At 46.9% G+C, this 24,852-nt stretch overlaps 1 protein-coding gene across 1 annotated transcript; it reads right to left on the minus strand.

Moving 5' to 3' along the window:
• CUNH17orf67 (chromosome unknown C17orf67 homolog) lies at positions 1-24,768 on the minus strand. The gene is made up of 4 exons (XM_029212091.1): positions 24,705-24,768; positions 23,649-23,749; positions 2,632-2,769; positions 1-432 (listed from the first exon to the last, which is right to left on the minus strand). The coding sequence occupies exons 1-3, from the start codon at positions 24,757-24,759 to the stop codon at positions 2,653-2,655; spliced, it is 273 nt and encodes a 90-aa protein (XP_029067924.1). The 5' UTR covers positions 24,760-24,768; the 3' UTR covers positions 1-432; positions 2,632-2,652.
• Positions 24,769-24,852: the final 84 nt, after the last annotated feature.

Raw genomic sequence — 24,852 nt, forward strand, 5'->3', positions numbered from 1 at the left:
TAACACCAGTGTTTATTAGAGCAGAAAAGGAGAGGGGGAAAAAAAAAAAAGCAATGACCAAACCCCCTGCCGCCCCAAGTGGTGTGCTTCACTTAGCAGAACAAGGCTTGCTCTCTAACCCCTCTCCTGTTCTGGAGGCCCCAGCTCCACCGGCCCCAGGAAGGATTCTCCCTCTGCTCACCCTGCCGCAGTAGTAGGAAGGCCATTGCGGGGCAGGGAGGGGGGCCTGGAGTTTAAGCGATTGGTTTTAATGAGTTGTGCACGTTAGTCAAATGAAGCAGCACAAATACCTGCCATCAATCCCCAAGGCAACCTCTGCTGTGCCCACAATTCACAAAGCCTGAAGACGTCCATTCCACAGCCGAAAAAAGAAACGAAAGGAGCCTCATCTTGTTTCAATAGTATCCGGGCCGCTGTTTATCAAAATGCTTGCTGGAAAAGAACAAGAAAATAATGTTAATGTGATGGTGATGTTGATAAAAAAGAAGAAGCGGGGGGTGGGGGGGAAGAGAGGAGGGAGAGGAGGGGAAGGGGGGAGGGGGAGGAGGAGGAAACAGCTATCAAGCTGCCATTTCCTGAGCACTTCCTAGCATGCGCCAGGGCAGCGCTGTTTTCCATGCACTGACTTTTTTGATGCTCAGAACAGCTTTATGAGGGAGGAACTCTTCCGTGTTACAGGTGAGGAAACCGAGACAGAAGTTAGGAATATTTTCCGAAATGGAGTCACAACCTGAATGCTACCTGACTCCAAGTTCCAAGTGGCCCCATCCCTCCAGCCACTACGGCCTGGTTTTCCTGGTTGAAATGGATGTTGTCTGGAGCGAGGCCTCCGTGGGATCCTCTGTTTGGCAGGAGCAACCCCCGCCCCACCACCACCAGCGTCCCGGAAGCCTCTCCCCTCCCCTGGCCTACACCACGGTTGACAAGTGCCTCTGCTCATGGAGCCAGTCACTATGCTCCAGGCTCTACCCCAGTTTACAGATATAGAAATGGAGACTCAGAGAGGGTAGGTGACTTGTCCAAAGTCACAGAGCAGGAACACAGAGCACCAAACCCAAGTCCGCCCAACTCCAGAGTCTGAGCTCTTAAGTACTCCGCAGTGCTGTGTTCTGAAAAAAGCCAAGAGCGGGCTTCCGGTGCTGGAGGAAAAAGGTCCCTGGTGCCAGGGGTGGGAGAAGCTCTGACCTAGAACAGGGATCCAGAGGCAGGGGGGACCAGAGCAGGATGTCAACCCAGCCCTTAGCCCTCAAAAGCAGAACTCCTATTCCATTCCTAGCAGATGCTCCTCTCACTGTCTGTTAAAGCCCCTCACAAGGACCGTGCCCGCCCCCATCCCCAACACACACACACACACACACACACACACACACACACACACACACCCAGGTTCCAGCAGTACCGCCCGCGCAAAGCTTGCAGAATTTGGAGTTGTCAGAAGACAGACATACCAACTACTGCCCGGCATGACTTAGTAGCTTAATCACGCTCAGTTAGGTCCCCTATAAAACAGAGTTAAAACACACGCCCTGCGGGCTTCCCTGGTGGCGCAGTGGTTGAGAGTCCGCCTGCCGATGCAGGGGACACGGGTTCGTGCCCCGGTCCGGGAAGATCCCACATGCCGCGGAGCGGCTGGGCCCGTGAGCCATGGCCGCTGAGCCTGCGCGTCCGGAGCCTGTGCTCCGCAACGGGAGAGGCCACAACAGTGAGAGGCCCGCGTACTGCAAAATGAAAAAAAAAAAAAAAAACACGCCCTGCAATGATCAGGAGTGTTAAGAGGATCAAATGAGAGATTTTGTGCGATAGCACTCTGAAAATTATAAAGAGCAATCCTCTAACGGGAGTGTTCTGTGTCAATTCACAGCAGCACAAAATAAACAACAAGGAAACAAGATTTCTCTTAACAACAAATGATCAAGTACCCAGTTATATCCTGTCCTGCTTAATACATACAAATTACAGAGGAGAAATGAAACTCACTAGGCTTAACCTCTGAAGGGATTTTGCTGTGTAATCTAGCAAGAATTGGAAAGGGGACGAGGAGATGGACACAGACACACTGTGAGTGAAGCAGCAAACAGCCTCTCGCAGGAACAGAGGTACAGAGGTGGGCTGTGCTGGGAATGCTGAACCATGCAGGTCAGGGGGACTGAAAGGGCAAAGCCAGAAGAAGAGGGAAGATGGGACACAGGCTGGGCAGAGTCCCAGTCTGGAAGGCTGTGGGGAGGCAGTAAAGAAGTTGCTGATCCTGGTGACAATGGTGACCGTTGTGATGGATGTCACAGTCAAGCCCATGGATGCTGACCCCACCTGGAGAGACCCAAGTCTCAGCAAGCCATGTCTCTCCAGATTTGTATCCCAGAGGGACCCTTTCTGAATGGCAAATAGGGTCACATCCTTCCCGTACTTGGGATCTTTTGGTGACTCAGCAGGAGTCAGGCCCCCATGCGCGTCCCCAGTGGTCCTCTCAACCTGGCTCCCACCGACCTCTCCTGCCTTGCACTTCCCGTTCTCCAACCCATAACCAGCTCACCCGCTGGTTCCCCTAACACCATGCTCTCGAAGACCCCCGAGCCATGCCTGCACTGCCACCGCCGTCTCCCTGAAACAGAAGGCCAAGGAGAAGGAACGTACCAGGGGCTGGTCCCGAGCTGCTTACACAGGATGGACCATGTTCCTGTCGCAGTGGGGCTTGCAGTGGGGGTTCAGCCAGTGCTCCAGGAACTGCTCCTCAGCACGGCGTTCCAGGCGGAGCAGATGGTGCATGTACTCCTGGCAAAACAAACCCACATCGAAGAGGAGCTTTTATTCACGGTTGATGGTCGAGCTGCCCATGTGCGGGGTACAGCTGTGCTTCTGAGACAGGGCAGCACAGCCAGGCAGGAGAAACCGCCACCAACCCTAAGTGCGGAGAGGGTGTGTATCCATGGGAACTCATAGACACTGCTGATGGAGAGTTACATGGAGCAACCCCTTTGGAAAACAATCGGTTGCCTGCAATCCAGAGATTTCACTCTTGTTTATATCCTCGAGCAATGATTCTCAAATTTCATCAGGCATCAGAATCACCCAGAAGACTTGTTAAAACCTACAGACTGCTGGGGCCCCACCTTCAGAGCTTCTGATTCAGTGAGTCTGGGTTAGGGCTCCAGAATCTGCATTTCTAACAAGTTCCCAGCCGAGAATGCTGCTGGTCACTTTGAGAACAAGAGCAGATACGAATGTTCACAGCAGCAATAAATTTGTAGTAGCAAAATTCTGGAAACATCTGGAAACATGTTAAATATCCATTGACAGGAGGATGGATAAATAAATTGTGGTAGGGTCACACCATGGAATATTATACAGCAATGAAAAAGTGAATTATAGCTACATACAACAACACAGATGAGTCTCAGAAATAGCATAATGAGTGGAAACAGCAAGTCCAGGAAGACAGTGTTTATAGTGTGACACCATTTTAATAAAGCTCAAAACACGCATAACTAAATAATATATATATTTATTTATTTATGGCAACACACATTTGTGATAAAATCATCTTTTTTAAAAGGCAAGGGATAACTGTGAGAAAGCTGGAGTTGCTATACTATTATCGAACAGAATAAACCCTAAAGCCAAAATAAAGTTGCTAGGGATAAGGGGCATTTTATAAAAACAGCCTGGTAGTTCCTTAAGATGCTAAACAGAGTAAACATTTGACCCCACAATTGTGTATACAAGAGAAGTGAAAGCATATGTTCACACAGAAACGTGTACACAGCTGTTCACGGCAGCACTATTCATCACAGCCAAAAAGTGGAAACAGCCCAAATGTCCGTCAGCAGAAGAATGGATAAAGAATGTAATGCATCCCCATACAAGGGGAATACTCTACGGCCATTACGAGGAATGATGCATGCTACAACCCGGATGCACCTCGAAAACATTGTTACGTGAAAAAGGCCAGTCACAAAGGACCACGTGTTGTATGATTCCATGTCTATGAACGGTAACTGGCTCTATGTGTTGGTGTGTCCACAACAGAGAGGAGCTGATCGTCCGGTGCTGCCCATCTCCGTGACCAGCCTCTCCATCGACTCAGGAACCCGAGCCAGACGTGGACCAGCGTGTCTCCCTCAGACTCATCCTGAGACTGAGTGTGAGGACTCTGAGCCTATCTCCAGAAGAGTTCTCAGATGACGCCCTCCATCTCTGCCACTTCTGCAGGTCGGGTCTCCACCGTTGCCACCCAGGCTGTCCCAGCTTCCTCACCCCTCCATCCGTCACTCTACCTCCCGTTCCGCCCACACCACGTCCCACACCCCCCACCATTTCTGCTCCAACCTAACAGAGTGATCTGCCCAAATGCAGCCCTGAAAGGGCCACAGCTCTTCAGAGGCCTTCGCCAGCACTGCCTTCCTGCAAGGAGGGAAAAGGTGATGACCAACTACCCCTTGGGCTTGGTCTGTGGCTCTGGATAATGTCACTGTAACCAGCAAGTGAGGACACCTCCTCGTGGGATCTACCACCTCCTGCCACTCTTCACAACAGCAGAGAGGGCCCCCTCCTGCCCTGGTCCATGGTTGTCACTGACAACAAAGTTTTGTTGGTCTCTGAGCCTCTCTAGAACCACAATTTCTCCTTCAGATGGTTCGCCTAAAGGAACCTTAATGAAGGAACCATTCACAGGCGTGTAAAGGGTTAAGGGAACCACTGAAGCGCATTCCAGTACCCAGGGACTAGCAATAGAGAAAAGCCCCATGGCCATGCCTAGACCTGCAGGGCCCAGGGCAAGGCCTCAGCCTCTGTAAAGCAGGGGAAGAGCAGGAGACAAATACCCCATCCTCTCTCTCCTCTTGCCCTCCATCTCCTGCCAAGCCCACGCAGAAGCCAGCCGGCCAGGGTTCCAGGCGATGCGGTTTCTAGGGGTCCACTTCCGGAGCCGGGCAGAGCCAGGTGGAGGATGGATGGGGGACAGGGTGGAGAAAACCAGCAGCTGTACCAGGATGATGGCGTATGAGGGGTGTGCTGTCGCCCTTAGAAGCAAGTAAAGAGCATAAATGATAGCTGTTACTGATGTTTGCTGCAAAGGAGCCGGCTTCTTGGGCTGTGCATCCGTCGATCATCGACCTCTGAACACACTGGTCCAGCTGGAGGAGGGGCGATTGTTCCTTTGCATGAAGTTATCGTCTCCCCGCCTCCTCTCCCTCAGTTTGCTCTTGCTCTGCCCTCGATCAACAGGAGTGTCACTTCCAGGTTCAGGGTAAACCTTCTCTTCCCAAAGTGGCTTGATCTTCAACAAAGCCAGTTCAGGCTGTGAGTTTTCTGTGTATTGTTTCTCATTGCATTATCCCATATAAATGATACACCAGAAAAATGATAAATCAATAGGATGCTTCTTAAATAAGAGTGAAGTGTTACTTCTCTTGTCTTAATCACTTACAAATTCTCTTCTTTCCCTCCATACCTTGCCTCTCCATCCCCTGATGCAAACAGAGAAGTGGTCCACGGGCATTGCCCAGACCACCAGCAGTAGTTCTCCACGTGTCTGGCCGTGACCCCACATGGCTGGTAAAGCAGAGTTCCAGCCTGCTCCTGGGCTCCCACCTCTTCCCCACTCTCCACCCCCACCAGCCAAGCAACCCCTAAATCCCGCGGATGCTCTTGGATCCCATCTCCCCATCCCCACTTCCCCTGCCCAATCTCAGTCCCCACCCTCCTGCTAGATCCCTGCCACTGCATCTGGAGGGTTCTCCCTGTCTCTCGTCTTACCTCCTTCCTCTACATTCCACCCCACAGCCAGGGTGGGTTTTTTTTCCCTTTTTTCTTTTTAATAGACTTTATTTTTCAGAGCACTTTTAGGTTCACAGCAAAATGGAGCAGAAAGTACAGCAATTTCCCATATACCCCCTGTCCCCACAAACACACAATCTCCCCCATTATCAACATCTTGCCCCAGAGTGGTGCGTTTGTTACAAGAGATGAACCTATGTTGACACAGCGTCATCACCCAAAGTCTATAGTTTACATTGGGGTCGCTCTTGGTGTTGCATATTCTATGCGTTTGGACAAATGTATAATGTATCCATCATTATAGTATCATACAGAGTATTTTCACTGCCTTACAATCCTCTGTGCTCTGCTATTCATCCCTTCCTCCCCTCTAACCCTTGCAATGACTGATCTTTTTACTGTCTCCATAGGTTAGCCTTTTCCAGAATATCATATCATTGGAATTATACTGTATGTAGCCTTTTCAGATTAGTTTCTTTCACTTAGTAATATGCATTTAAGTTTCTTCCACGTCTTTTCATGGCTTGATAGCTCATTTCTTTTTAGTGCTAAATAATATTCCACTGTCTGGATGCACCACAGTTTATCTACCCATTTACCTACTGAAGGGCATCTTGGTTGCTTCCAAGTTTTGGCAATAATGAATAAAGCTGCTATAAACGTCTGTGTGCAGGTTGTTGTGTTGAACATAAGTTTTCAACTCATTTGGGTAAATACTAAGGAGCATGATTGCTGGGTCATATGGTAAGAGGACGCTTAGTTTTGTAAGAAATTGTCAGGCTCTCTTTGAAAGTGGCTGTACCATTTTGCATTCCCACCAGCAGTGAATGAGAGTTCCTGTTGCTCCACATCCTCGCCAGTATTTGATCATGTCAGTGTTCCGGATTTGGGCCATTCCAATAGGTGTGTAGTGGTATCTCATTGCTGTTTTAATTTGCATTTCCCTGATGACATATGATATGGAGCATCTTTTCATATGCTTGTTTGTGATCTGTGTTCTTCTTTGGTGAAGTATCTGTTCAAGTCTTTTGCCAGGGTAGGTTTTTTGTTTGTTTGTTTGTTTGTTTTGTTTGTTTGTTGCAGTACGCGGGCCTCTCACTGCTGTGGCCTCTCCCGTTGCAGAGCACAGGCTCCGGATGCACAGGCTCAGCGGCCATGGCTCACAGGCCCAGCTGCTCTCTGGCATGTGGGATCTTCCCGGACCGGGGCACGAACCCGTGTCCCCTGCATCTGCAGGCAGACTCTCAACCACTGTGCCACGAGGGAAGCCCCAGGGTAGGTTTTTAAAACATGAAAAATGAAAATGGTTTTATTGTTTTTTTTTATCACAACAGTGATACATATTACTGTTTTGAAATTATGTAACAATAAAAAGTTATAAAGAAGAGAGTGAAAAATCCTTGTTGTTTGTTTTGTTTGTCTATCTCTTTATCCTGTTGCAAAGTGACATTTTTTAAAATCTACCCATGTTGTTTCCTCACTTAAAATACTTGAATGGCTTCCACTGGGCTCAGGAGAAATTCCAGTTCCTTAAATGTTTTGTGGGGCTCCCGATGATCCAGCCTCACCCATTTCCTCTTCTCCCACCATCAACCCTTTGCACTCCATCTTTCCCTGGATTGGCTGCACTTGCTCTGCTCTCTAATCTCATGCTATTTTCTCTGCCTGGAACACCCCTGTGCCTTCTCTTTTTCCTGTCTCACTCCTATCTGACTTTTCAGCCCTCAGCTTAGATGCTCCTTCCTCCAGGCAGCCTTCTCAGGTTCCCTGTGACCCCATAGCTCTCTGGACTTCTCCTGGCATAGCCCTGGTTACTCTGTTTAGCAGTGACCACATTCTGACAATAGGGACTTAATTGGGCCACATCAGATTTTTTAGTGGAGGTGCCATGTGTCTTGGCTCACATATTGGCACGTGAACTTTATGTTTCCCCCCAGAAGAGATAAAAATGACTTTTAATTTGTAGGATGTATGTTGTCGATACTGCCCTGAAATAAGCCTTGGTGCTGAGATTATGGGATGGGAATCATTGCAAAGTGTGCATGGAACAGTCCACATAAACACATACGGGTAACCCAAAGCTGCAGGCCATTAATCAGAGAAGTGGCATTTCACCTTGGGCGAGAGTAGTCATATGTGGTAATATAAGGTTATTTTGGCATGTATAGATATAAAAATCCTAAATCATGAAAACCCTCCTATGGCATTAATGAAGCTTTAACAGACGGTCCAGTCTAGAACTTTGAGTTTTTAAGTTTCAAGAAAAACCCCTAGGAAGTCTACATCCTATTTTAAATATAACATTTTTTTTCAATTTAATGACTGTGCAAAGGATTGAATTAGGAGGTGTCCAATTTTCCTGAAATGTTTTTTCTTTCCCCCAGGACTCATGCAGTTTAAAATTGTTTTGATTATCGTTGTTTTCATTTAACTCTTCAAAATGAACCCTGTGTCCTGGGCGTGGAGTCTCCGGGGCAGCTGGGGAAGGGGTGGATGCTGGGAGGGCTCCTTATGGGATCCAACAAGGATTCCCCAGCAGCTTGCTGGACACGTTTGTGAGTCTGGGGCTGAACCCTGCCCTGTCTTCCCTGTCTGAGGAATCTTTGGCCAGAAGAATAGTCATTGGGAGGAACAGGAAGGCAGTGTGGAGGCTGGTAAATAAGGAACAAAGACTTCTCAGCATACAGCTTTGCTTATTCAACTGTTCCGTGTAAGCAGCTCACTGAAGGAAACCCACGTTGCCATCTTCTTGCCTGCCTGTTTGCCAGAGCGGTGTGGTGGAGAGGCTAAGAGGTTTGGGTCTGGGTCCAGATCAGGGTCTGGTTCCAATCAAAACCCTGCCAATACTATTGCTTTACCTCTCCAGCCTCAGTTTGTCCATCTGCAATGTGGGGATGGCCCTCGCACTTATCTCACTGGGTTGCCAGGATTAAATGAAATGGTACAAATAAAGCTCTGTGCCAAATATGTAGTCTCCACTTTCACTTCTAAACCCATTCTCTCCCCTCCTTCACCTGGCCTTTTGCACTAAGAGACTGACCTAGATGAACTGCAACCACAGAGTCTTTTGTCCTGGGGTTTCCTATTGGGTTTGGCGTATAGGAGGCGCCAGCAGCAGCCTAGAGGTAGGAAGGGAGAGGTGAGGGTATGTACTCCCCTGCAACCTCCCCGAGGAGTCTCGGCAGGTTGGCTGCATCCCTCCCCTGAAGACCCAGCTCCTAGACGGCTGCCATTCTGGGTCTGGGAACCACACTCTTCCCTTCCGCCCTCATGCCTCAGGAGTCTTAGCCCTGCATCCTTTATCATTTCTTGTTAGTTCACCTTCATCTTGCCACACCTTTGTAAAAAGTCTCTTTATTAAGCCCTCCTCAGTTAATTTTGGTTACTATTATATATGGAAGATGTGAGCATGCCTTGAGGTTGTAGATGGAGCATCTCTCCCAGGAATTGGTCCACAGGAAAATTTCAATAAATGTTTGTTGAATGAAAAAATAGCTGTGGTCTTCAAAGCATGGTCTGTGCTCCCCCCGGGGGGTCCATGATGTCAAAACTATCTTTCGAGCAATACTAAGACATTTGCCTTCTCACTGTGTGCATTGGTGGGTAAAACTGACGCCTCGGCAGGAGTCAAGGCAGTAGCACCCAACTGTCCTAGTGGTCGACATATCCTTCATCACACAGTCGCAGTTAAAATAAATACAAATAAAACATTCTCAAAATGCCAGTTTCACTGAAGCATGCCCTGGTGAAGCCGAAGAAAATGACCAACAGGAAGCATGCAGGCAGCACTTCTGCTGCGCGACAAAGTACAATGATTTTCTCAAGGAAAAGCACCTGGGGGACTGTTGGCGTCAAGAGTTGAACTAGGTGTGTTTTATGCATGTGTTTGGCAGACATCTTCCCAAAAGTGAATGAAGTGAGCTTATCATTTCCAGGAAAACTGACAGTGCTTGTTACAAAATGATAAAATTTGAGCTTTCAAGGGGAAATTAGAACTCTGGAAAACTTATATTTGTGATCATGAACCTGACAGCTTCCCAATAGTTAAAGACTTTTCCAATGAGATTGGTGGTGATAAGAAAGAATGTCACCACTGATATACAGCATTTATACACCACTTATAATTATATGCTCATTGGCATCCTTATTCATTTAATCCCTGTCCGTCTCAGCCAAATACCCAACTGGCTTTTTGACGAGAGTGTCCAAGGAATACCTAGTATACGGTTTAGTGCTTGGCACATAGTAGGGCCTCAATAAAACTCACAGGAGAAATGTACAAACAAGTGATGAAGAAATGAAATGACTCTTCTTTCTCCATAATCTTACTAAATCCTCCTTGGGAGGCTCCTGGGCATCTGCGTCAATCTGCTCATTATAATGGCCCAGGCCAAACGTACATAAAAAGCATCAAAGAGTAATATGTATTTCACACCCCTAAATAGAGGCTGAAATCACTGTTGAAGAGAAACAACCAAAACAGACACACACATAGAGAGAGAAAGAAACAAGCCCTGGTTTCCATGACATTTCACTATTTATTTAAAATGTTAGGGAAATGAATAAGCCACAAAGGCCTAAAAGCAATCATTAGTCAAAGATGAAAAGCCAAACTGCAAATCTGCTGAAAACCACAAATTCAACAATTGTGTTGGCTAAGTTAGAAATGACCCAGCATTAATGGTAATCTCAAATGTTCCTGGATCAAGAAAGAAGGGGTAGATGAAAAATAAGTTTTCATTTTTTTTAGATTCCTTTTTTCAAGGGGAAAAAAATTAAAGCAAAACAAAAACTAATACCTGCATTTCGTGTCCAATGCCAACTGGAATGATTTAAGTAAATAATTTCTCAAGATTTAGAGCAGAAATTGGAGGGGGTCCTTTATGATGGCACAGGAAAGGTGTGATAATGAAATTAAATACCCACTGGAACCTGATCCAAGCTGAGAATCATAAAGTAGACAGTTAATCGATCAAGGTGGGATCTTTTTCCAAGAAGGCAAAATCCTTCCCGTGACATTTGCGTGAAATTAAAGGTCCATCGACATTTGGATGAATTATTTTGCTCATTAGTAAAAGCAAGATAATCACATAGGCAGAAGGGTGGCTCAGAACTTAACTGCTCTGGGCCACTTAGAAGGCTTAGCCCTAAAAGAAGGCAAATCAGTGATGTGCACAATTTGTATCTCAGTCGCTCTGAACTGGTCTTGGAGATCACAGGGAACAAAAGGGTAACGGAGTTACTACATACATTTGTCAAGGGGCTAAAAATGAAAGCATATTTCACAAAGACTATTTACAATAAAGCTAATATGATTTATACTTGCCCCACAAGAACATTCCTTAAAGGAACACAGGCCAAAATGGAAAGCATATTCCCAGGGCACACAAGTGCTTACGAATACAATCACAAAGGACATAATTTTAGCTCGGATGTCATCTTTTTTAGAGAATTTCCATGGTTCACCCCAGCAGTTGGCAATAATTTTTTCCCTAAAATTTGGGACGACTAAGAGAAATTTAATGAATTTAAGCGAGGCAATAGAAGATTTCTTTGAAATAACCTCCAGGTTCTATGGTAGAGTAATGTCCTACAAAATTTCTCCCCTGGAGAGAAGCAAAGAAAGGAATAGAAACAAGTATAATGAGCATTTAGTAAATGTCAAATTCTGTGCTTGGTGCTGGGGACCCAGAAGTGAAACAAACAGTCCATCTGCTCAAGCAGTTTAGAGCAGTCTAGTAGGAGAGAGAGATTTTTTTTAAAGTCAGAAATAGCAATTTTGTGCTGTGAGTGCTAGGCCAGAGGGATGCTCTAATCCATGGTGGGAGGGTAGGGGCATCAGGAGGGCCTCTCAAAACAGGCATCATTTCAGGTGAATCTCTACAAATGAGTAAGAGTTAACCAGGTAGACAAGAGCAGAAGAAACAAGTACAAAGGCAGGGGCTGTCAGAGAAGAACTTCAAACACACCATCATTCCAGACAACCTGCTTCTTCTCCTAGGTTTCTAATGCCAATGAGTGGCACCAAGGTGTCCACACAGACACCCACACGTCCCTAATCCTCCCTTACTGCATCCACTCTGCCCCAGAAATGGCCAACTCATATCCAATTTAAGATATTATATCATGCTCCCATTATCTTTACCTTAAAACCTCTACTGAAACATTCTCTTGGATGACAAGACATAAATTATTTTTTAAAACTTTTAGAAAGCAATGTGGTAATATATACTAAAAGGTTCAAAAATACCGTATTCATATACTTGGATCCAATAATTTATTTTCTGGGAACATATCCTTAGCAAATAATTCAAAGTATTAAAAGCACTTTAAGAACAAAATTTTAGAGTGCTGTTTATAATAGAAAAAATAGTGGGAAAGGGAACCTTCCTACATCGTAAGTTAGAATGTAAATTGGTACAACCACTATGGAGAACAGTATGGAGGTTCCTTAAAAAACTAAAAATAGAGCTACCATATGACACAGCAATCCCACTCCTGGGCATATTTCTGGTGAAAACCATAATTCGAAAAGATACATGCACCCCAATGTTCACTGCAGCACTATTTACAATAGCCAAGACATGGAAGCAGCCTAAATGTCCATCGACAGAGGAATGGATAAAGATGTGGTACATATATAGAATGGAATATTACTCAGCCATAAAAAAGAATGAAATAATGTCATTTGCAGCAACATGGATGGACCTAGAGATTATCATACTAAGTGAAGTAAGTCAAAGACAAATATTATATGATATCACTTATATGTGGAAATCTCATAAGATGATACAAATGAATTTATTTACAAAACAGAAACAGACTCCCAGGCTTTGAAAACAAACTTATGGTTACCAAAGGGGAAAGGTGAGGGGAAGGATAAATTAGGAGTTTGGAATTAACATATACACACTACTATATATAAAATAGATAACCGGGCTTCCCTGGTGGCGCAGTGGTTGAGGGTCCGCCTGCCGATGCAGGGGACACGGGTTCATGCCCCAGTCTGGGAAGATCCCAGACGCCGCGGAGCGGCTGGGCCCGTGAGCCATGGCCGCTGAGCCTGCGCGTCCGGAGCCTGTGCTCCGCAACGGGAGAGGCCACAACAGTGAGAGGCCCGCGTACCGAAAAAAAAAAAAAAAGATAACCAACAAGGACCTACTGTATAGCACAGGGAACGCTACTCTTCTGTAATAACCTATATGGGAAAAAAATCTGAAAAAGAATGGATATATGTATAACTGAATCACTTTGCTATACACCTGAAACTAACACAACACTGTAAATCAAATATACCCCAACATAAAATAAAAATTAAATTTAAAAAAATAGTGGAAATGATCTAACAAAAGAGGGTAATTCACTATCATTATGGTTATAAAGAGTTTCTAATAATATGAGGAAATGTGTATGTTATAATATTAAGAGAAAAACCAAGATACAAAATTGTAGAGTGTGATTATACTTTTTAAAAATACACACAAAAAGACTAAAAAGAAATACATCAAAAATGGCAATGCTGTCTTTGGGGAGAGGGAGTAAGACTACACCAGATGTTTTTTTTCTTCTTTTGACCCTTTCTTGGTTTCCAAGTTTTGTATAATAAATATGAATGGCTTAAATTTTTATTTGTAATTACACAAGTAACACATGAACATATTGTTACTGTTTAAAGTTTAAACATCAAATATAAAGTTCCCTAGATCAGTACCTGCAATCTTAACCTCCTGAATGAGATGACATAATTAAGAGTCAACTGATCATATTTCTAGACCTTTTTCTAGAAATTTACATACATATAGATGTACCTCTATATAGTATTGTTTTGTGAGTGAGTACTAGGAGGGCAGGACCAACTCAGGGGAGATAGAAAAAGTGACATTGAGAATGAAGAAGAGGGTACCAGGCGTAAATAATGGAGAATAGCTCTGCAGGCAAAGGGAATCATTTGTGAAAGGATGCTGAGACCAGGGAGAGGATGGTTTATTTTTAAAAACAATGAGAAGTTCCAGGTGGTTGGAGCATAAATGGCCTTGGACGAGTGGCAGGAAATGGGACACAATGGTGGCTTAGGGCTGGTCTGTCTCCCAGGCCAAGATACTTGGCCCTTATCTTATAAGCAGTGAGGAGCCAAAGAGGTTTTTGTTTTGTTATATTTTAAAAAGTATTTATTCAGCTGCTGCTTTGTAAAAAACAAGAAGAATGAGAGCCAATGTCATCACTCAGGCACTGTGCTTTGCATGCTTTCTCTCACAATAAGTCTCTGAGGTAGGTTTGATTATCATATCCCATTTTATAGATAAGAAAACTGAGACTTACAGAGTTTAAGCAACCTGGCCAGGATGTGATAGCCAGTAAGTGGTGAGCTGGGATTCAGACTCAGCACTCTGCTGCCCCACTCTTAAACCCTCTCCTGTGTTGTTTTTGGTGAAAACTACACATACATTTATTAAAAATAAAAAACTGAATGTCCTGAATTGAATAATGTCCCCCCAAATTTCATGTCCACCTGAATCCTGTGAATGTGGTCTTATTTGGAAACAAGGTCATACTGGAGTAGGGTAGGCCCTAAATCCAAAGACTAGCATCCTTAGAAGAAGGAAATTTGGACACAGGGACACACAGGGAAGAAGGCCATGTAAAGACAGATGCAGAGATTGGAGTAATGTAGCTACAAGTGAAGAAATGCCAAAGATTGCCAGCAACCGCCAGAAGCTAGGAGAGAAGCATGGGACAGATTCTCCCTCCAAGCTCCCAGAAGGAATCAACCTTGCCAGCTCCTTGATTTCAAACTTCTAGCCTCCCAAACTGTGAGAGAATAAATTTCTATTGTTGGACCTCCTTGGTGGTCCAGTAGTTAAGACTCTGCACTTCCACTGAAGCGGGTGCAGGTTCGATCCCTGGTGGGGAAACTAAGATCCCACACACTGCCCGGCACGACCATTAAAAATTGATTAATTAATTAATTAATTGATAAATAAATAGATTTCTATTGTTTCAAGCAATCCAGTTTGTGGTACTTTGTCATGGCAGCCTTAAGAAACTAATATGCTAAGTAATAGCAAAAAGCATGAAAATAAAAAGTATAAATTTGTCCCAAATTTTATCATGAAGAAAATAATGTCATTATTGTTTGGCAACATGTCTCCATATACATATGCAGATAGAAGAGCAGATAGGATTTCTTTCCATTTTGAAAGTTGTACACACAAAACTTTCATAATATCAAGTGCTGACAAGAGTACAGGGATCTAGGTATTCTTATACACACTACTGGTGGGGATCTAGGTATTCTTATACATACTACTGGTGGGAGCTGGTAAGTCAGTTTGGCAATTCGGCAGTACCCATTTCACCTGGAAGTACATAAACCCTCTGACTCAGAAATTTCATTTCTTATCGCTGAACTCGGCAAAACACACATGTGCACAAGGATCTTCATCATTGGAAATAAGTAAAATGGCCATTGTTCCAGGAAGGGCTAAATAAATAAGTTGTAATATGTCTCAGTTCATTCGGGCTGCTATAACCTGAAATACCACAAACCGGGCAGCTTATAAACAGCAGAAATTTATTTCTCACAGCTCAGGAGGTGGAAGTCCAAGATCAGGGTACCAGTACAGGTGGGTGAGGGCTCTCCTTCAGGTCACAGACTTCTCGTTATATCTTCACGTGGCTGGTGGGACTAGGGAGCTTTGGGGGGCCTCTTCTATAAGGGTGCTAATCCCATTTACAATCCACGAGAGCAGAGCCCTCATGACCTAAGTACCTCCCAAAGGCCCCATCCCTTAATACCATCACTTGCGAGTTAACATTTCAACATATGAATTTGGGGTCTGGGGGGACACAAACATTCAGACCATAGCATCATACATTTACCCTATGCTTCAATTTAAAATGAGCTAGAGGGGTTCCCTGGTGGCGCAGTGGTTGAGAGTCCGCCTGCCGATGCAGGGGACGCGGGTTCGTGCCCTGGTCCGGGAAGATCCCACATGCCGTGGAGCGGCTGAGCCCATGAGCCATGGCCGCTGAGCCAGCGCGTCCGGAGCCTGTGCTCCGCAACGCGAGAGGCCACAACAGCGAGAGGCCCACGTAATACCGCAAAAAATAAATAAATGAAATAAAATAAAATGAGCTAGAACAGGACATATTATTGAGTCAATAGAAGCAAGTTACAGAATAAACACAACACTGCTTTCCACATAGCCTGAACTACATCAATGAAGGGACAAGCAAGCCTGACACATTCAAGGAGCAATGAGGAGGCCGGCATGGCTGGAACGGCGGCAGGGGTCGGGGGCAGGGATGAGATGCAGGTAGAGGCCAAGGAGGGAGCAGAGGGAGCGGACATACCTCTAGGGCCTCGTAGGCCACTATAGGACCATGGATTTTTTTGGAGTAAGGCAGGAGGTCATTGGAAGGTTTTGAGCAGGAGAAAGATGGGATCCGGTTTACGTTTTTAAGAACTGACTATTGCTGCTCTGCTGAGAACAGATGCAGAGGGATCTAGAGAGGAAGAGAGAGGCAGGGTAAGAGAGTATTGCTCAGTCCACTCTAGGAACTCGGGTGGTGGCAGGGGAGGGTGAGAAGTGGTCAGATTCTGGATTTGGGGCCCATGCAACTAGGAGGAGGTGGCCCACCTTACCCCACCGTGGAAGGCAAGGGCAGGGCTGGTGTAAGGCAACAATCTGGAATTCCTCTTGAGGCTGTTAAGTCCGAGGTGCTGGTTAAATGTTCCAGTGCAAACAGCCAAGTGGACAGTTGTGTGATGGAGCTCACAGACAGAGTCCAGGCTAGAGATAGGAGTGTGTGGCCATCAGCATAGAGGTGATTTTAAGCTCGGGGACTAGAGAAGGTAGAGAGCAGAGCCCTGGGATGCTCTGACATTTAAAGGACCGTCAAGGGCTAAGAACCCAGCAAAGGAAACTGAGCAGCAAAAACCACAAAGCAGGAGGAGAAACCAGGAGCCAGGGGTCCTGGAAAACAGGAATCCACATGAGCAGAGTGCCCAGAGGAAGGAAGAGGGATCCTTGTGTCAAAACAAAACAAGCGCAGGCTGGTTCCCAGTCCCCAGGACGCCGGGAGCAGAGGCTAAGAGCCACTTCTGTAGGACAGCACTTCTTAAACTTAAATGTGCCCCTCGGTCACCCAGCCTTGTGGCCCAGATCCGCCTTCAGGTGTGGGGAGGAGCCTGAGGCTCTTGGCTCCCAACTGAAGCCCAGCAGCCGGGCTGGGGACCACTTTTTGAGTTGCAAGAGTTCAGCCCTAATCCCTGAAAATCAACAGACGCACAGTCATGACTGAGGACACATTCCAGGGAAAGCTCAGGATTCTTTTTTCTAGCTTCTTCCCTCTAACCACAAGACCAGCCCTTCTTTTCACACAGCCCTGTCTTCATCAGATTCTCAGATTGTTTTTCCTCCATTAGGATCTTGAGGCTTTGTTACAAGCTCTTCTAACATGATGTCTTCACAAACTGAAGTCCTAAGTCCTAGAGTAGTAAATGAATTCAGCTGAAACCCAGATGTCTCCAGATGGGGTGTCCCCACATGAATCCCAGGCTTCTTGGAGTGCCCATCCCACTCCTGTGACATCTAGAACCCAATTCCCCAAAATCTCTGAAGATCTGGGACTCGTGTTTCTCCACCACTGCAGCATCCAGATCTGAGCGATTACCTCCCTCTTTCGTCAGCCCCCTTCAGCACACACCTGCCATCTGTCATTCCCCCAAACAACCACTAACACAAGGTTGCTGTGCATAGCAGACTTTTCCTACGGTTTGGAGGCTTCAGGGGGTAATCACAGCACAGAGCTGAGAATAAGTTCTAACTCAGTGTCAAGGCGTTGCCATAAAATAAATGTGTTAACAATTTCCTGCCACAGGGAATCTGTCAGGTCTGGGCCCTCTCTACCTCCCCACCTGCCCCCTCTCTCTGACCCGTGTTCACAACCCCCAGCTCTGGGCCTTTCATCCTCTTCCTCCCCAGCTGCCCCCATGCACTCAGAACCCCTCCTGCTTTCTTCCCCGGAGAGAACGGTTGTTGTCATGAAGATACAAGCTGTCAAAAGGGTCCAGTCCTTTGCATGTGTGGGCATAGCTTGTCTGAACCTGTTTCCGAAACACCTGTCATCCCACAGAAGCCAACATCTGCCAATATTAAAGCCAAGTGTCAAGAATATAACATTGTTTTATAGATACTCCTGAGGAGAGACTACTGCAAATCTTCATATGTGCTTTCATTTTGAATTCTTACTACCTTCCCAAAGCACCATCCATTTACTCTCGTCAATGGCCTCTCCCCTCTCTGAAAGGGTTTTCTTCCGCTCAGTCCCTCAGAGGGGAGAAGCGAAATGAAATAACGCACCCGGTCATCTCTCGGTAATTTTGAGTTAGTGGTGAGCACACGAGTCTCAGAGCTTAGCTCCCGAGGGCACACGCATTCCCAGGGATCACTGCCTCTGCTCATCCGTCCCAGCCCACCTGTCTGTCTCCAGGCTGCCATGGGAAGGAGGTACGATAACATGTCCAACAATGTAATCTCCCATGTCCCACGTATAATGGTAACTGAAGGCCAGCGTCCGAGAGGCTGTGTCCTGAGCCTCTAAACGGCCCCTGCACGCCAGCCCTAATCACATCATCCCCCACTTCAAATCCCTTGGTGGCTCCCACTGAGTACAGAACGGAAGTCCACTCCACTATGACAGCCAGGTCCTTCCAACCTGGCCCCGAGAGGACCTTCTGTGCCCGTCACCCAACATCCCATAAATCCCAGACACTCAAGTGAAGGTCAAAAGACAGGAAACTGGAATCCAGAGCTTCTGAAAAAATTATCCTGCAAGGCCTGTTCCAAAACACACATGCACACACAGAATCATACACACGCCCATACACAAACGCTCACATACACACGCACACACCCCCTCACACATGTACAGTCATACACACATACATATCCTCAAACACAAACTCTCACATACATATATATCCTCATGCATGCACAGTCATACACAAATGTTCACACACACTCACACAGAATCCACACATACACGCAATATGTACCATCCTGAACACACAGGACAGTGTGTCCATCTCTAGCAAAGGGATATGTAAGCAGATGGTTTGCACAAAGAAAGAAGGAGAGTAGAAGGTTGTCTCGGCAAGAGGTAAAGAGCAGGGAAGGGTGGTTCCCTTGGCCAGAGGTCCCACCTCATGGCCTCCTGGTGACCTGCTGACAAACGTGGGGTCACTGCGTCCAACGCTTCATTCAGCAGTGATGCAGGCTGGGATGGCTGTGACATCTGTCAGCCGCTCAGATAAAAGGGGTGAATCGAAACAGGGTCCTACTGCACAGCACGGGGAACTACATTCAATATCCTGTGATAAACCATAATGGAAAAGAATATGAAAAAGAATATATATATATATAAAAATGCGTTATATATATGTAAATGCGTTACATATATATAAATGCGTTATATATATGTAAATGCGTTATATATATATAAATGCATTATATATGTAAATGCGTTATATATATATAAATGCGTTATATATATATAAATGATTCACTTTGCTGTACAGCAGCAATTAACACAACACTGTAAATCAACTGTACTTCAATACAAAATACTGTAATTTTTTTAAAAGGGGGTGAATTGCTTCTTTTTATATAACAGGTGATTCGTATTATTCATCTTGCTCTCAGTAAATCCCTTAATAGGAAGAGTCAACAACAAGCCACAAGGGGGAACCAGGTCAGACAGCAAGTGCAGGAGGCCGGGAGGCCCTGGTGTTTGAGAAAAATGCCTACATAAGCCCCTCCAGGGCCTCCAGATAAACCCCTCTGGCCCTCACCAAGTCCACAGCCGGCTGCCAGGGCTCTTCCTACCAGTTGCTGACTGGCACCAAGAACCTGATCGTCCTGAAGCTCTATCCAGACCCTCATATTCTATATGAGACCTGGGATGAAACTTCTAGTCAGACTCTGGGCCAAACTCTGCATTTTACAGAGAAAACTGGGTTTTCTCTGTAAGGAAAAAAAGGAAAGGACTCATCCTCATTCTAAAGCCCAAAGTCCACAACCAGTTTGTGCAGAACACCGCCTGGAATCACACTGAGGGGGAACTCTCTTCCCACCTCGCCCACCGCTGCACTGCCTGTAAACTCCACATCCTTCAAGCCTCAGCTCGGTGGCGCCTCCTCCAAGAAGCCTGACCAGCCTCTCTCCTCCTTCCGGTTGGAGCTTGAAGGCCCTCTCCTCAGACCCCGTGTGCCAGATGACCTTGTTAGAGAGCTGGAAACAGGCTGGATGCTCTGGCTCATCCGTCACCATGCAGTGGACACAAGCATCTCAAACGAACGAAGAATGTCTAGTCTATGTCCTCAGTGCCTGGTGCTCGGCAGGGCACAGTCGAGGTAAAGTATAATTAAGTGCCCATCTTGGTCAGCAAGGAGTGCTCTCTGATCGACCACCTGACCCTCTCACTCTGTCTCTCTGACCTGCATCTGAACAAGTATCCCATCTACTCTCCAGACCCTCATTTCAACACTCAGCTAAATGCATTCCCAACCGGACCACGGGAGCTGCTGTTACCCATGGCGGGTCTCCCCCAGAAGGCTTGGCCCACTGGTTCTCAGCTTCGGTTGCACACTGATGCCACCTAGGGGGCTCTCACCCCCCTCCCCAATGCCTAGGACACACCGTGGGGCACCCCTCTGTGCGGGGAACCCAGGCATCAGATTCTTAACCTCCCCATTTGGTTCCAGCATGTGGCCAAGGTTAAGAAACATGCTCCTAAGAAAAATGTGATTCCAGAACCTATGTGTTGGTTCAGCCAGTACTGCGTGTGGGTGGATGTATGACAGTGTGAGAGACACACAGAGTGACACACGCAGTAAAAGAGAAAGAGACTGTCCATCACCATAGCCAGTGTTCCTCACCCCCGGCACTATTACATTTCAGGCCAGATCATTTTTGTTGTGGGAGCTGCCCTGTGCATTGTAGGACGTTTAGCAGCATCCCTGGCCCTAACCCATTAGATGCCAATAGCAAACCCTCCTCCCACCAGTTGTGACAACCAAAAATGTCTCCAGACATTGCCAGATGTCCCTGGGGTGGGGGAGCAAAATCACCCCCGGATGAGAACTACAGGTATAGGCTAGCCGCCAAATAACTTATTGCATTTTTTTTTTTTTTTTTTTTTTTGCGGTACGCGGGCCTCTCACTGCTGTGGCCTCTGCCGTTGCGAGCACAGGCTCCGGACGCACAAGCTCAGCGGCCATGGCTCACGGGCCCAGCCGCTCCGCGGCATGTGGGATCTTCCCAGACCGGGGCACGAACTCGTGTCCCCTGCATCGGCAGGCGGACTCTCAACCACTGCGCCACCAGGGAAGCCCAACTCATTGCATATTTATGTTCACATTTCAACTGTAGGTCACACAGGCATTTTTCCAAACTTGAATGAGTGGCTGAGGATTCTGGACACAGGTCAGTGTATTTGTGACAGACATACAGGACTGTACCATACACGGGATGGGTGGGAAATGGTGGGTGAGTCGAGAGAGAATCACAGAAACTAGATCAGGCAGGTTCAAGGCGGCTAAGATGAGTCAGTGGTGGTCAAGCCTATAAAAGATGACCAAAACCAACAAAACCCAAAAAGCCAGATATTCAGTAAAGTAGTAACGCCAGAGGCAAGCAGAGGGTTGTCACAGGTGAAGGCAGGTGATGACCGGGAGCCAGGAGGAGGGAAATGAGAGAGAAGGAGCTCTTGGAAGTTCTGGGCAGGGAAGGACCACCCCAAGCAGCGTTTGGGGATAAAGTGTAGCACGGTGTGCAGCTGGCATGGGGGGAGGAAGGAAGCTGGGGGCGGAAGCGGAGCCGTAACACCCACACCCACGTGCTGCCTGATGCCTAAACCACCTCCAGTCCCTGCCCAGGCCGCCCTTCCACAACCAGAGCGCAGGGCAGCCAGGGCCAGGTGCCGGCATTGAAAACACCCAGCCAACGCTGGGGCACCTGGAGGGGGCCTGATGCCTCAGAGCCCCTTGAACCAGCCTCCCACAGCCTCCAGGGCCCCCAGGGAAGAGCCTCTGGAACGGCCCCTCCAGACATCACCCCAAAAGAGCAAAGAGCCAGTTGGAGTTCCCCAGGACCCTCGGGCCAGGCATCCTGCTCCTCACTGGCTCCCTCACCATCCACCCCGCCCCTTCCCAACCCTCATCCTCCGTGCTGGAGGCTTGGTTTCCCCCAATATTCCCTCACATTCCTTCTCATCCCCTCGGGATCCTCTGTCTCTGCCCACCTCTGAGCCCTGGTGTGCTCAGACTTCAATGCTGAGACTCTTCTAAATGCATCTCAAACCATCTGTCTAAAACCCGACTGTGCACTTGCCCATTCGAGACATGCTTTGATTGTCCTCTACTGAACCCAAGGTAAAGTCCAACGTACCCGAAGCCCTGCTGCTCTTGCGCCGGCCCACCTCCCAGACCCCTTCCACCTGTGTGTGGAGATTCCAGCCACCTCTGACTTCTCCTACCAAGGAGAACAAAGCCACATCCACGCCTAACAGCCTGAATCGCTTGCTCGTTTCTAAGCCATCCCGTGAGACAGTGATTGGCTGATTCCTGTGTGTGTGCCACCAACTCTGAGCAGAAACCCAGGCGACTGTCTGCAGTCTCGGCCCCACCCCGTGCCCGGGACTTAACACTCAAAGGAGTTGTTACTGCTTGCTGAGTACTATTTTAAGCGCCTTACTATGAATTACTTTTGTTTAATTCTCACCAAGTAGTTGTTTCATGCTCTTATAATAATAATATTATAGAAATATAAGTAATAATATTGTTTACCCCCCTTCCATAGTCGAGAGTACTGAGGTACAGAAATGTGAGGAGACTTCTTCAAAGTTATATAGTTTGAAAATGGGGAGATTCAAACCGGGACAGTCTGCCCACAGCCAGTACTCTTCACCGCTGTGCGACCCGGCATCACACTGCGAGACTTTTAAGTGAACTAATCCAACTACCCCCACGATTCCGCAGGGAGCAAAGGCCAGTGCTGCTGCAGATCCTCTGGGCCTCAACACAGAGATGCAATGAACAGAGGGTGAGCATGCGGCCCGGCTGATGTGGGCACAGGTGGGAGACCAGCCTTGACCACAGACACGGCTTCACAGACACGCTGACTCTGCCTGGGTCCCTGCTACTTACCTTCACCTGAGTTGGGTAAAAATACCAGGAATGTCAGCACTTCCGTCGTGGGAGGGAGAGACAAGCCAGGCCCGAATTGGCCTGAGGCCGGGGTGGCAGGGCCTAGTAGCACCCACCACAAGTCACAGAATGAAGGCAGTGGAGGGTACTCTGGTTCAGAAAGACTAGGTGGATGCCACAAACCTACAGGGCAGAGCTGAGGCCAAAGGCCAAAATCGGAGGCACAAGGCGAGGGTGGAACCTGGTGGCAGCAGGGGCAGAGATTCTGCCTACCCAGACAGAGCATCACTAGCCGGGGATGCTGGTCCAGCTTGCCCGGCACCCAAGGGAAGAGGGAGCAGATGGGGTTGGCACCAGCCTCAGGGCACAGCTCCCTATCATCCCATTCAGGGGAGCCACCCAGCCGCCCACGCCGGATTCTGGACTCCCACCATCGGCCCCACTGTTTCCACTTTAAATACTGTTCGAACAGTAGGGGAGCAGAGCTGGCACCTCTGGAGAAGAAAAGGCGTGAATAAGAAGGTGAGATCACCTTACACCTGGGACTCCACAGAACCTCCATCTAGCACCCATGCTGGGCTGGGACCAGCACCTCATTTGGGTTCATAATGAACAAGCATTCAAATGATCTCCCTCTCCCTTCAAACAGCCAGAGCCCGGAACTCACCCTCATGGGCTCATCGGGGAACCCGGGTTTGCTCGGCCTGTCCTGGCGCCGGGATCTCAGGACCTGTTTGGCCTGCTTTTCCGTCAGAATCGGGGAGGCCCCTGAAAAAGTCAGGAAGGGACCTTAGGGACTCTCAGACACACGCATCCATGCTCCATCTCACAGTCCAAGGCGAAGCATTTGCAAGTCCAATTTGGGTCAACGCACAAAAGTTCTTTCAAAGGGACCTGTCCCAAAGGACGTGGCGTTCCAGAGGGCTCAGAGGGGAATTTTTAATTGTTTCTAATATGGTTAACTCAGAGTAAAAGCTGCACATTTACCTGCTGCCGCCATGGCTCATTCCTCTAAAGGTGGCTGTTAATTTAATGAACATGTTTCTTTAAACATATTTTCTTCAGTTCACTGGTCAGTGTGTTTATTGTCCCTCAGGGTTGCTTTGGTGGGATTCTTTTAAATCCTCAATACACTAAATCAAGTTTAAGCTGTTATTAGAAAATTCCCCCATGACAATAAGGTTATATTAAACTTGATAAGCACCCACGATCCCTCAAAGAAAATATTATAACTAAAGTAAGTCAAGTTTTGATAATCACACACAAATTCTAAAAGATACTATTATAATAAAAGTATATCGAGGGAATTCTCTGGCGGTCCAGTGATTAGGACTCCTCCTTTCACTGCACTGGGCCTGAGTTCAATCCCTTGTCGGGGAACTAAAATCCCACAAGCCACGCAGCGTAGCCAAAAAAAAAAAAGGAAAAACGAAAGTATATCAAATTCTGATGATCTCAGATAAACTCTAAAAGACGGTATCCTTGAAGATTTATCAGCATTTTTGAGAATTAGTGTTCAATATGTTTAAAGATTAAAAAAATAATTTATCCCTAATTATACCAATTCCGGGAGCCTGCTCTTAGGAAGAAAAAAAAAGAAGCACTGAATTATTATACATTACATATTACTTGAAATTTTGAAAAAATATTTTAAAAATATAAGATAGACTTATTTCAGTTTATCTTGTCAGCACAGAAATAGGTTTCGGGAGTTAATGCTCACCTGAGAAGAAAATCAGTAAGGTGAGAGACAGCACGAGCACAAATAACCTCTTCATCCTGCCTTGGTCCCTCTCTCCGCCTGTTGCAGAATGAATCCCCCCGGTCAAAGAGCCAGCCTACTTGAAGAAAGCCACATCCGGCCCAAAGGC

This window comes from Monodon monoceros, unplaced genomic scaffold (genome assembly GCF_005190385.1).
Source record: "Monodon monoceros isolate NGI ecotype Baffin Bay Population unplaced genomic scaffold, NGI_Narwhal_1 Super_Scaffold_9, whole genome shotgun sequence".
Lineage (NCBI taxonomy): Eukaryota > Metazoa > Chordata > Mammalia > Artiodactyla > Monodontidae > Monodon > Monodon monoceros.

What these genes read in the sequence shown, in the direction of transcription:
- CUNH17orf67 (XM_029212091.1), bottom strand. Translation starts at nt 24,759, where the DNA reads ATGAAGAGGTTATTTGTGCTCGTGCTGTCTCTCACCTTACTGATTTTC. An exon ending in CTTACTGATTTTCTTCTCAG is followed by an intron (nt 23,750 to 24,704) that starts GTGAGCATTAAC and finishes TGACTTTTTCAG; the next exon opens with GGGCCTCCCCGATTCTGACG. An exon ending in TCCCCGATGAGCCCATGAGG is followed by an intron (nt 2,770 to 23,648) that starts GTGAGTTCCGGG and finishes TTGTTTTGCCAG; the next exon opens with GAGTACATGCACCATCTGCT.